Genomic DNA, 11,964 nt, shown 5'->3' on the forward strand with positions numbered 1-11,964 from the left:
TGCAAGGGCAATCCGAGGAGGGAGAAAGGGGAAAGAGAGGAGGATTTTCCAGTTTCAGCATTCATCAGATTTACCCTGTCATTGCACTACAAGGTGCAGCGTGTGTCGAACATTACGAGCACGGGGCCATGCAAATGACACAGGCATGAAAGAGCCCTGGCAAGAATAAATCTGTCGATGTACAGATGTTCCCTATTAACGTTACTGTTCAGCCTTGGTGGTTACTGTGGGAAGACACCGGATTAAAAATTCCCATTGCCGCCCCACCTCTGCTGAACCTTTCTCCCCACACCTCTTTGTCTTCACTTAATTAGGTAGGATATAATACTTTCTTTTTCTCCTCCTCTGTCTTACTGAGACGTCTGCCCAGGCTCACGCCTTTAAACAGGAATGATATTGATCCCTCCTCCCCCTTCTGTCAACCCCGATTTGTCCCTTTTCCTGCTGAACAAACAATTAAGAAAAGAAAGTACCGAGCGCGCAGTGGAACTTGGCATGCACAGGCTCCCGCGGGTATCCCGGGCGCTGCGCGGCCCTGGACACTGGGCCGTAGCCCGGAGCGGCCTTGGGCGCCCGGGACTGAGAGAGGGTGGCGGGAGGCTGCACACCGGGAAAGGCATTTCGGACTGGGGACTCCCTGCCGGCTCGCCCAGCCTCGGAACCGAGTAACTTCGCAGGAGAGCGCGCCGGTGGCGGTGGCAGCCGGCGGATGAGACCGGGCGGGACGGACGGAGGGAAGGGCGCAGGAGGACGGAGAGGACAAAACGGGAACAAACGCTCCTGCTCTCGACCTGCTTGCGGCTGCCGCCGGTGCCTGCCCCCTCCCCGCTTCGCTGACCCCCCATCCCTCCCCGCCCCGGAGGAAGGCCCCGGTGCCCGGGCAGCCCCTGCGGGGCTGCCCCCAGGGCGGGCGGCGACGGCATAGCCGACCCCGGGGGCGCTGCAGCGAGCGGGTCCCCGGTGCCGGGCGCTGCTGCGCCGCCCCCCCTTGCTCCCTCTCCGCGGCCGGGGGGCGCTGGCCCAGGCAGCCCCCGGTAGCTCCGCAGCGCCCGGCTCTGCCGCGCTGCCCCCGGGCTATGAATAAAGCCGAGGCGGCCAGGGGGACAGGTACAGGTGCCCATCTCCTGCGCGCAGGGCTACGCCGACGTCCCAGCCCGCCTCCTCCAGCGGGAGGGAAACAAAGACGGCGAGAGAGGCAGGGAGAGTTGCCTGTAAGTTTAGCGCCTTTCAGTCGTGACTCGCGGAGATAAATGATAGTTTGGAGGTGCGCGCAGTTAATCACCGCCACGGCTGCCGTACAGCGTGTGCAACCCGCAGATCATTAGGTTAAATGGAGGACATTCGTGTCCTTCCAGAATCAATGCAATTATTGTTGGCAACAAGGACAACAATTGGAGTGGCAGCACTAATTTTACTAACCTGCTATTAATTATGGTGTCCCCCACGCCCCAGACGGCGTTTATAACCCGCGGAAGCAAGCGGTGCTGTCTGCTTCTGTTTTAAAACGGGAAAAGTTGGAAGTGGAGTGCCTGGTCGTGTTGGAAAGTGTTAATCAGTAGGAAAGAGTGTAATCAGTGGAACTATTCACTTGAGCGTCACTCTGGTACAGGGGGTTAGTGAAGTGGCTGTGGCGCCTGGGGACCGAAGGCTCCGTGCCGCGCCGCGCAGGTACCGCGCACTGAGACATGTCTGCGTTAGCTCCCCGCAGCTCCCTGCCACGCCAGCCAGCACAGACCAGAGGAGAGAAGCCTTGCCATGGCACAGCCGTCGCTACCAGGTTTTAGCGGAAGCCTGGCGTGATCGCAGGTAAAAAATTTCTTCTTTTGGTGGTGATGTTTGTGTGTGTGTTTATGTGTGTGTGTCTCTCTCTCTACGGAAGTGGGGGGTGGGGGGAGCAGTGGGGCTTATCCCCCCCTCCTCCTTCGGAGCCTGCTTTAGCAGCAAGGCAGCTGAAAACGAACTGCTGGAGGGAAGAGAAACTATCTGTGATGAATCATTTGGCTTTGTGCAATCTTTACCTAGGACAGAGGGCAAATGTCTTGTAACATATGTGTATTATTTCTTGGGAAGGGGGTGTGGATATGATATTCAGCGAGCGCTAAGGTAAGGTACCGAGTCAAACTTTCTGGATTTTAAGGAGAACTTTAAAAGGCACAGAATTTGACCTTGCAAGCAGTAAAGTTTTACCTTCGTAGGGAAGTAAGTTGAAGCTGTCGGCTGCCAGAGAGCTCAAAGGTGGTGGCGCCTGAATGCCTGCGGGTCTGCGGCACTGGGGGTACAGGATCTGGGAAAGGAAACCTTATACAACCTTTACTTTACTAATGAAAGCGTAGTTGTGATGCTCTGCACCGAGCAGGTAAATGTGGGAATGTTGTAGGGTTCATCTATAGCCATAGAGCAGCTGCCCGGGTTACAGCGTTTGCTTCTCTTGCTAAAAAGTTTTGTGTGTTTGTGTATGCGCGCGCGTGTGTGTGTGTGTAAGAGAGAGAGAGAGAGAAAGTGTTGGCTCTAGCACTTAAGTGTGAAAAGTTAATAAATACAAAGAACAGAATGAGCATGTGAGGCCTTTCTGCTTTAATCTAGATTGTTTGCCAAGAGGATTGAAGACTTACAAAATGAAAGCATTCAAATGGATAGCTTTGAACAACTGATTTTACTTGTAGTTGTAATCTGAGTAAATTAATTAGCGGCTCCTTCTTATGCAACCGTTCTGTTGGTCATCATGGCTCTGCCGAGCCCAAGCCATGGCATGGGTTGGTGCAGGTAGGCAGCATCGGTTCGCTGTCCCTTGATTCAGAGTGAAAGAGGTGTAGTTACATCTCAAATAGGCTCAGGGAGAAAAAAATCCTATTTGCTATTGATAGCGAGTTTATGAGATAATCTACTTGAAAATTGTTTAGGCTGCCCTCGGTTCCATGTCAGATTCTAAATGGGCAATATGTAGAGCTTCACAGTGTTTGTCAGGTGTTGTCAAGGTTGCTTTAAATCTGTAATATGAAAACAAAGCAAACTCGACTGAATGAGCTTTCTAAAGTCTGTTTAGCCCATAAGCAAATTCCGTTCCTGAAATATTTCCAGGAGTGGCAATAACCCCTCCAAAAGAGAAGGCGATGAAAAGGCAGATAGTAAGTGTAGCTGCATTAACTGCCTCTAGATCATGTCCCTGAAGACGTCCATCAAAGCATGAATCCTGAAGAGGTTCTGTTTTACCTGCTGTGGCCTGTTCCAGCATCACAGTGTTTCCTTCTCATTCCATGCTTTTACAATAAAACTTGTATGAGCATTGGCTCCAGGTTCTTGGACAAGAAACACATAGCCCTGGGAGAGAGACCTTGTTGGTCTTTGGATGGGAAATGCTTGCCTGGGTGTGCAGGCTGGCTCTGACCAGAAGGGAACTCTCCAGCGTTTTCTATTGATCCCGGTGTGTTTCCTTGCTCAAAGTTTGGAGAAAGCAATGTGTGTTTTTCTCTTTCTCGAAAGCTGTTAACTGCTTTGTACAGGAAAGGGGCTTTGACAAGGATCAATTTTTATTGCACAGCAAAGACTTGCATTTTCCAAATGCTTAAGGATATAGCCCACAGCATTAAGCGTCTTTGCTTGGATTTGAACAGTGTTACGTTGTTTATGTGCAAGAACCACAAAGGTTATTTTAAATCATTGTGGGGCTTAATGCATGTTTGTGCTCTGGCACCAAAAATTCAAGATGAAATATAATTGTGTTGAGTTTCTTATCAACAAAAGGCCATTATTTGTAGACTGTGAGTGAAACAAGACATCAGCAGTGGGGAAGGACGTAATGTCAGCTTTTAGCGTTTAAGGTTGTTACGTTTTTTTATCGCTTTTTCTTTTTGTTTGTTTGTTTTGGTGGGGTTATTTTGACGACTGCTTTCTAGGGAATACAGACTGGAACTGACACAAAGCTGACCAGGGTTAAAGTAATAGAGCAGGCAGGCTGCAAAGTAAAATGACAAATAATTATCATGATTAATACAGGAAAGTTCAGTGCAAAAATGAGCACAGAGTATTTGCATGGCACAGTGAAAGACAACTGTGATATATTAATAGACAAGGACCATAAATATTGAATTTTCCCTTGTATTTTAAAGTTTAATAGACTCATCTAAATATCAAAACCTGTAGTATTCTGTGGGCCACTGCAGAGTTGACATCTGCAGTATTATCAAAAGAAGGGGGAAAAAACCCCAAACCCACAACACTAGGACATTTCCCAAACTGTAGCCTGGAAAACTGGGAGGACTTCTTCGGACAGTTCTCCAGCTCTCCCAGCTAATTATAGTGCTTTACACCGAGCCACTCTTGAGATAAGTGCAACTATTTTCTTTCCTAGCACCGGCGAGTTTTACTCCGGAGCTTAAACAAACATCCCCCAGCGCAATGGGCACAGGAGGCAGAGGGAGCAGCACCGAACACTGCGTGCATACCATTGTGTAAACACTGGGTGTCTTTTCTTCCCAAACAATGCCCGTCGGTACGCCGCACAGAAGGAAGCTGCTCTAAAAGTGTCATTATACCCTGGCAGCACCGGGGTATAATATAGGAAGAAGAATATAGGCGCGTTTCTGGAAAAGAAACCCAATGGCAAAGTTATTAATATTCCCAGAAAAAAAAAGGGAATTAGCATTTCAGGTGAAAAAAAGCAGTTTCTTCCACTCCAAAAATCAATACAGAATTCCAAACAGATTATTTATGTCATTTGACTCCCTTTCTTTATACGTTTCTCCAGGCTACAGATACTGAGCTGTCAGGATAATTTGCATGCACTGTATCTGATATATTTTATTTGCAAACACTCTAAAGCGCCATAAAACGCCTCTTGTTGTAGTCTAACTCAATCCCAGAACTAGTATTTTCATCTGTAAATTAAAGCAATTACGCATCAGATATTATATTATGTGTACTGTGGTCTCCAGATAGTCATCAATCACTCTCAATCGAGCTGTCAGTGTGGGCAGATTCGTTTCTGGGAGGCAGTCTTCCAGCTGGGGAGAAGAAGAGAACATCATCATTAATTAGAGTGTGACCCTGGGGCTATTCACATGTCTGAACCCAGGAATCTCTCTGAGCAAGTCTGCACACCACAGAGCAGCGTTCAACTGCACCAGCAGCCCAGCTTCAGCCTCGGAGCTGACTCCTCTCCTTCCTCCATCCTCCCGGGGGCTGCCTGCTCGCCCTGCTTCGGTGGCATCGGCCGTCGGGGAGGAGATGCTGGGGCTGCCAGCATCTTCCCCCGACGGCCCATTCTTGCTCCCTCCGAGGGTGAAGCAGAAGGGGATGCTGCCTGCTCTTGTGTGGGGGGCGTCCCAGATCCCCAGAGGGTAGGGAGGCTGATGGCAGCGGTGGGATGATTTGGATAGAAAGGGGTGTTGGAGTTTTGAGATGGGATCAAAGTAATTTTAACGTGAAAAGTCACATCTTTTCCATCATTACCCGAAAGATGCTTGTAAGGTTCTCTACCTGTAATCACATGTCTGGAATAAAAGCCGAAAAGAAACGCGAGATTGCTTATCATGTGCTTTATTGTCAGCGTTAGCTCTAATTTTAACTGTTGATTAAATCTTAAATGAAGACTCAGTCGTGTGTCCCTTCATATGTCTTGTTTGTAATTGAGACTAATTATTACTGTGGGGTGGGAAGAAGCAGCTGCTCATTAATTAATTTCTAATTAAAAGTGCTTACTAGCCTTTCAGTGACTAAGTAGGGTGAGGGAAAATCTTAGCTGATACAACATTGATCCTTCAGATTAAAAACATTCATTTCCTTCCCTTGCCCGCAGAAATATATATAAATATTGCAAGCAGGCGTTGCCGCCGTCAGAGAGCTTCCCAAACTTTCACCCCTATTAGGCACTCTGAAAGCGATATTGGAGAGTCTATTTTCCACGCCAAGGGAAAAGTTCCCGAAAATGAGTGTTAAACTTACAGGCAGGTTAATTTGAATAGGTTTTGCGTGACGTCAGAGGCTTGACTCTTTTAAAACAACGTGCTTGTGAACTGATGTGTTTGTATCACGTTTCGTTTTTTCCATGGGTGCAAAGTATGTATTTCTACCATCACGTATGCCAGCCTTGGAGCCAATGTAACAATTATTTCTGTTTTGTAGCAAGAAAGGCGCTAAAATCACTGTATATATTTAAAAGGGGGGAAAAGTTTAAGATTTCATGTAAATAAAGTAAATGTGCTTTTCTGCTTCGTCCTATAAGCATCTAGGGACCTGTGGTTACCAATCAATTGGTACAACAGACCAGAGCCAGGCTGCAATAGCGTGCAGATCAGACGTCTCGCCTTGTTTCTAGATAACTGGGAGCCTCTGTACCATGTCCTATCCTCAGTTTGGCTACCCTTACTCCTCTGCACCCCAGGTAAGACTTTTTGCCTACCAACGTTAATTGACTGCATTTCAGTCTTTATCGACGCTTTCCGTCCGGGCTGAGGGCGGCAGCGATCCTCTCCCGCATGCGGCAGCGGCAGAGCGGCTGCTCGCTTCGCAGCTTTCCAAGATGCCCAAGTTCTGTGTCGCGCACCGATTTTAAAATGGGAAGGCACACGCTGTATTAGGGTGTTTGGGGGTGATAATGACTCGTGGGGGAGGATTACAGAGATGAGGGAGGTGAGAAAGGGGGCTAGACGTCCCCCAACCCCCACCCTCTCCCTCCTTTCTCGTTTTTTTTTTTCTCTTTCATGATTAAATTCACAGTTTACCAGTCAAACATGGACGTGGGGAGGTCCGGCCCGTACAAACAGAATGAGATATTCTAAGCCATCAGGTTAATAGCAGATGCGTGCGTGGCTGCTACAAATCTGCAGTCAAAATAAATATGCATGAGTGACTTCGAAAAAAAGGTTTAAAAACACAGATGGGAAGCATTGTGCTGCAAGAGGAGAAAACCGGTGTAAACCTTAGTCTTCTGAGAATATCCCAGAAAAGTTAGTTTTTGAATGCAGAGGGTCGGAGGAATGCTTTATAGAGGATTAAACGCCCACAGCCACGAGGCGTTTGGTTGTTGTTATTGTTGTGGGGTCTTTCTTTAAAAAAAAAAAAAAGATGAAATACTTGCACTTCTGCGTTTCTTCAGAGAGTTTCTATCACGATTGAAGTAAAATACGGAAGGGGGGGGAGGAGGACGGGAGACACGCCAAAGCTGGGACCTGATTAAAAAAAAAAAAAAGAAAAAGGAAAACCAAACAAAAAAACTCACCAAAACTACACAACAAAAAAACCACCGAACCCAAACTTGGTTACACTTCGGGAAGTTCCCCCCCGCGCTCAGCGCCCCTCTCTTTCCCTCCAGTTCCTGATGAGCACCAACTCCCTGACGACGTGCTGCGAGTCCAGCGGCCGGACCCTGGCTGAGACGGGGGCGGCCGCCTCTGCCCAGACTCCCGTGTACTGCCCGGTGTACGAGAGCCGCCTGCTCGCCACCGCGCGCCACGAGCTCAACTCCGCCGCCGCCCTGGGGGTCTACGGCGGGCCCTATGCCGGGCCCCAGGGCTATGGAAACTACGTGACCTACGGCACCGAGGCTCCCGCCTTCTACTCCTTGGTAAGCCTTCCGCTCGCCAGCCCCGACCCCCACCCCACCCCCGAGCCCCCAGGGGCCAAGGCTGGTCGGCGGGACCCCTCCGCGGGCGGGGATAGCCCCGGGCGCTTCTCCTGCGAACCCCCGCTCCGCCGTGCCGCTCCCCGCGTTCGCGTCCAGCGCCGCGGTCCGCAGCTGTTCCAGCCCGGCGGCTCCGTCCTCACGGTAACGCAATTAAAAGTCGCGCCTGACGAGCTGGCGGCCGAGTGCGGAGGGCCGGGCGGGGCAGGCAGTTTAGGGCGACTCAGACCCAGGCTCGCAAAGAATGATGCTCTCTTCCCAGACAGCCTTTTTTCTTTCTTTTTTTTTTTTTCCCCCTGCACCGTAACAGCGCGAGTTAATGTCTCTATTGATCTCGCTGGCTGCCGCGGCCAAGGGGCCTCCGGGAAGGTCCGTCGCGCCCCTTCGGGACCCGGGCGGGGGAGCCGGGGCGGGGTCCCGGGCTCTCCCGGCGGTGGGGGCTGAGGGCGGCGGCGCGGTGTCTCCTGCAGAACAGTTTGGATGCGAAGGACGGGAGCGGGTCTGCGCATGCGGGAATCGCGCCGGCGGCTGCCTACTATCCCTACGATCACACCCTCAGCCAGTACCAGTACGACAGGTAAGCGCACACACCCCTCTCAGCCCCGCTTGCTGCCCTCCCCCCGCCTCCGTCCCCTCCCCGACATCCCGTTCCCGCCCGCCCCGCCAACCTGCCTCCTCGCCTCTCAGCATCTCCCGGCCCCAGACATGTCGCCTCCCCTTTCCCACACCGACACGGGGTCTTCCGCCTCCCCGGGAGGGCGGCAGAGCGGGGGGCGATCCCTCTCCACTGGGGCGGTAATTATCTTTTCCTGCGCGGAGTCAGGCTTGAGCATCCGGTGTATGTTTATTAGTTTTAAACCAGCGCAAACCCACTTACACACCGTTTCCAGCTCGGAGGCCCATTGGGCGCCGGTGACCTTTCCTGGAGGATGTGCATTAAATATTCAGTCGCAGCCCAGTGTCATCTGCGTTACGTTCCTACAATTTCAGGAACAAAAGGGTAGAGGAGATTACAAATAAAAGGAGTAAGAGGAAATATATTTCTATTAACACTTACACCCTAGGGTCACCTAGATGAATTCTGTTTGGGGAGGACTAATCAAAGGACAGGAAAGTGGTATTTCTGTGAGTTTGCAAGCTGCTAGGATTTCCCTGCTGCCCGAAATGTTGACATTGACTTTACCGCAAATAAAAGCAGGCGATTCCTTCCCTCTTTCTGCCACCAGCGCCAAGGTACAGCGGGAATTTGCATTGCCCGGTGCTTCTGGTAGCTGAACCCTTCCTTCTTGCTTTCCTTCCTCGTTCCGAATTCTCGAGGCAGGTCCCCCTCGTAAAGCTGAGCTGTCCTCATCCCCCTCAAAGCTGAGCTGTCTTCATCTTCATCCATCTCCCCCCTCTCCGGTCCAGCCACCCCCCTGGGGGTGCTGCAGACAAGCGGCTGGGGATCGGGGCCTTGGGATCCCGCGTCGGGCAGGTCCGCGGGGGGTGAGGGCGCGGTGTCACACCGCGGGGGCTACCCTGTGCCCGCAGGTACGGGACGATGGACGGCGGAACGCGGAGAAAAAACGCCACCCGGGAGACGACCAGCACGCTGAAGGCCTGGCTGCAGGAGCACCGCAAGAACCCCTACCCCACCAAGGGCGAGAAGATCATGCTGGCCATCATCACCAAGATGACTCTCACCCAGGTGTCCACCTGGTTCGCCAACGCCCGCCGGCGGCTCAAGAAGGAGAACAAGATGACCTGGCCCCCGCGGAACAAGTGCTCTGATGAGAAGCGGCCCTACGAGGAAGAGGAGGAGGAGGAGGAGGAGGGTTCGCAGGAAGAGGCGATGAAGAGCGGGAAAGCCGAGGGTACCCTGCTAAAACCAGTCACTTAGCGGTTCGGCCGCGGGGGCTCGGCCGGCAGCTCGCCCCCGGGGCGGGCCTCGCTGGTGGGGGCGGCCGCGGGCCTCGCTCGTGGGGGCGGCCGCGGGGCAGCGCGGCGCCGACAGTGACCGTGTGTCTTGTTTTTGCTGTCCTTTCCCCCGCCCCCGCCCCGCAGAGCCCACGGGCAAGGAGGAGAAGGAGCTGGAGCTCAGCGACCTGGAGGACTTGGACGCCGCCGAGTCGGAGAGCTCGGAGTGCGAGCTGAGGCGGCCTTTCCCGCACCCGCTCCCGCACCCGCTCCCGCACCCCGGCAGCCACCCGCCGAGGGCCGCCGAGCCCCCCGCCAAGATGCCGCCTCCGGCCGCCGCCGGGGAGGACGAGGAGGAGGCGGCGGCGGCGGCAGAGCGGGCGCGGAGCTGCCTGAAGACGGCGGCGGAGGAGTGCGGCCCCGACCCACTGGGTGCCCGGCAGCGCGGCTGCGAGTCCAAGATGTGCTTCCAGCAGGGGCAGCAGCTGCTGGAGGCGAAGCCCAGGATTTGGTCCCTGGCGCACACCGCCACCTCCCTCAACCAGGCCGAGTACCCCTCCTGCATGCTGAAACGGCCAGGGGGCTCGGCCGCCGCCGCCGCTCCCGCCTCAGTCAGCGTCATCGACAGACACCAGGATTCGCCGGTCACCAACCTCAGGAACTGGGTGGACGGGGTGTTTCACGACCCCCTGTTCAGGCACAGTACTTTGAACCAAGCCCTGAGCAACACGACAGTTTCCTGGGCTACCACCAAAGGAGCCATTCTGGAAACGGGCGCCCTGGGACGCGCGGTGGGGAACGGCGCCAATGTGCTCAAGGGGCAGCTCTCAAACCTGGCCCATCATGACTCAAACAAAGAGTTTCTGGCGTTTCCCAAATCAGGAAGCAAAATGTTTTGTTCCTAACAGGCCCGCCGAGGGGCGAAGGACTTTCTAACGCTTGAAGAGTCATCTACACTGAAAAGAGACTTGCAAGAATTTAAATTTAAATATAAAACTTTTTCTTCTTCCTTTTTTTTTAAACAAACAACAGAAACGAGGATTTTAAGTTCAGTTTGCTCAGTTCAGCGAACAGACTTTGCTCATTGCTATTCTGAAGATTTTCTCCTGGCTGCGACTTTAAGGGATCAATGTCGTGAAAGTTATTTAATTTCCATGTCCAAAAAGCACGTACTATAGCGTAGACCTACTTTAAAAGTTTACATCCGAAAGTTTACAAACGGGAAATTTTAATTCAGATTTAATTTAAGGCATGCCGATATTAGTTATAAAGACTTTTCGAGAGTTTTTCCTCCTGATTTCCCTGTTAGCATATAATTCACAAACAGCACTTCTACTAAGTTTACACTTACTGCACAAATTTATCTTGATTAAAAAAAAAAAGGAATATGTTAAAAGGTATGCTCACTCCAATAAATTGTCTGTTTCAGAGGTAACACAAGTGGTGGCGTTTTGCATTGGGCAACAAACAACTTTTATGTTCAAAATTCCCCTTTGGAGCCTGTCCCGGTAATTCCAAGGACTGTCAACAGGCTGCCGGGAAAGGGGAAGAGAGGCTCAGCGCAGCGCCGCCGCGGGATTGAGGACGGACCCGCGGGAGGGATGCTGCGCGCAGGAGGGATGCTGGGCTGCGCCCCGCGCCGTACCGCGCCTCCGCGGGACAGCGCCGGGCCCCGGCCGCCGCTCGGGCCGGCAGCGGGGGCCCGACGGGGCGGGAGCACCCCCTCTACCCCCCTCCCCCACTTCCCGAGCTGCGAGCGGACGGGAGTCGGCCCCTAAGGGCCGGGCTCTGCCGCGGCGTCGCCTCCACCATGCGCGGAGCAATTGATTCACATGGAAAATTTGATCTTTTAAAGAACCGTTTTAGCTTTCCAGCTCCTCTGCCAGTGCGGAGAATCGCTGATCCTCCATGAATATTTCAGCACTTCAGTACAGATGCTTTACCGTTTTGACATTAAATAGAGTGCAGCCAACAAAAAGAGAGAGGGAGGAAGAGCGCTCTCGACGTGTGATTCAGGAGCACTCTCAGCCAATTTACCACTTAGATAACAGGCGCTTAAAAGATTTCATTTCCTTTCCCGGAACGGGAACAAACTTTACTGATCCCTGGACCGGGAGAGAGGGAGAACTGCTGGAAAAGAACTGCGAGGCAATAACAGATCCCGCTTACCCAGGGCGGCCTAAACCCCCTGAGCTCCGGTGCCCAGCACTGCGGGGGAAAATCGAGAGCACCCGAAGGACCGAGCTGACACCGGGAGAAGCAGAAGAGTCTTCCTTGTCTCCCAGCACTCTCGTCCATCCCATTTCCGGCTCCCCGACAGCCCAACTTCTCACCTCCCCCCAAATAAATAAATAAGAATACAATATAGGGAAAAAATATGTTTGTAAAGGCAACTATAAACACGACCGAGACAACACTCAGTCAAAATAAAACATATTCCAGCCCGCGAA

The 11,964-nt window shown here is 52.4% G+C and overlaps 1 protein-coding gene across 2 annotated transcripts; it reads left to right on the forward strand.

The window, feature by feature from the left end:
* The first annotated feature begins 1,100 nt into the window (after positions 1–1,100).
* On the forward strand, positions 1,101–10,949 carry IRX4 (iroquois homeobox 4). Of its 2 annotated transcripts, XM_027677657.1 has the most exons (7): positions 1,101–1,211; positions 1,610–1,806; positions 6,221–6,379; positions 7,310–7,561; positions 8,089–8,195; positions 9,149–9,471; positions 9,662–10,949. In XM_027677657.1, the coding sequence occupies exons 3-7, from the start codon at positions 6,335–6,337 to the stop codon at positions 10,417–10,419; spliced, it is 1,485 nt and encodes a 494-aa protein (XP_027533458.1). In that variant the 5' UTR covers positions 1,101–1,211; positions 1,610–1,806; positions 6,221–6,334; the 3' UTR covers positions 10,420–10,949. The 2 variants fall into 2 exon arrangements, with proteins under 2 accessions (XP_027533458.1, XP_027533466.1); XM_027677665.1 differs by lacking the exon at positions 1,101–1,211 and having other exon boundaries at positions 1,448–1,806.
* Positions 10,950–11,964: the final 1,015 nt, after the last annotated feature.

The sequence above is a fragment of the Neopelma chrysocephalum genome, unplaced genomic scaffold, assembly GCF_003984885.1.
Source record: "Neopelma chrysocephalum unplaced genomic scaffold, ASM398488v2 Primary Assembly neopelma1_22b, whole genome shotgun sequence".
Taxonomy (NCBI): domain Eukaryota; kingdom Metazoa; phylum Chordata; class Aves; order Passeriformes; family Pipridae; genus Neopelma; species Neopelma chrysocephalum.

Coding starts and splice junctions, on each gene's coding strand:
- IRX4 (XM_027677657.1), top strand. CDS start 6,335: ATGTCCTATCCTCAGTTTGGCTACCCTTACTCCTCTGCACCCCAG. Junction 7,562..8,088: donor CTCCCGCCTTCTACTCCTTG/GTAAGCCTTCCG, acceptor TGTCTCCTGCAG/AACAGTTTGGATGCGAAGGA. Junction 8,196..9,148: donor AGCCAGTACCAGTACGACAG/GTAAGCGCACAC, acceptor CTGTGCCCGCAG/GTACGGGACGATGGACGGCG.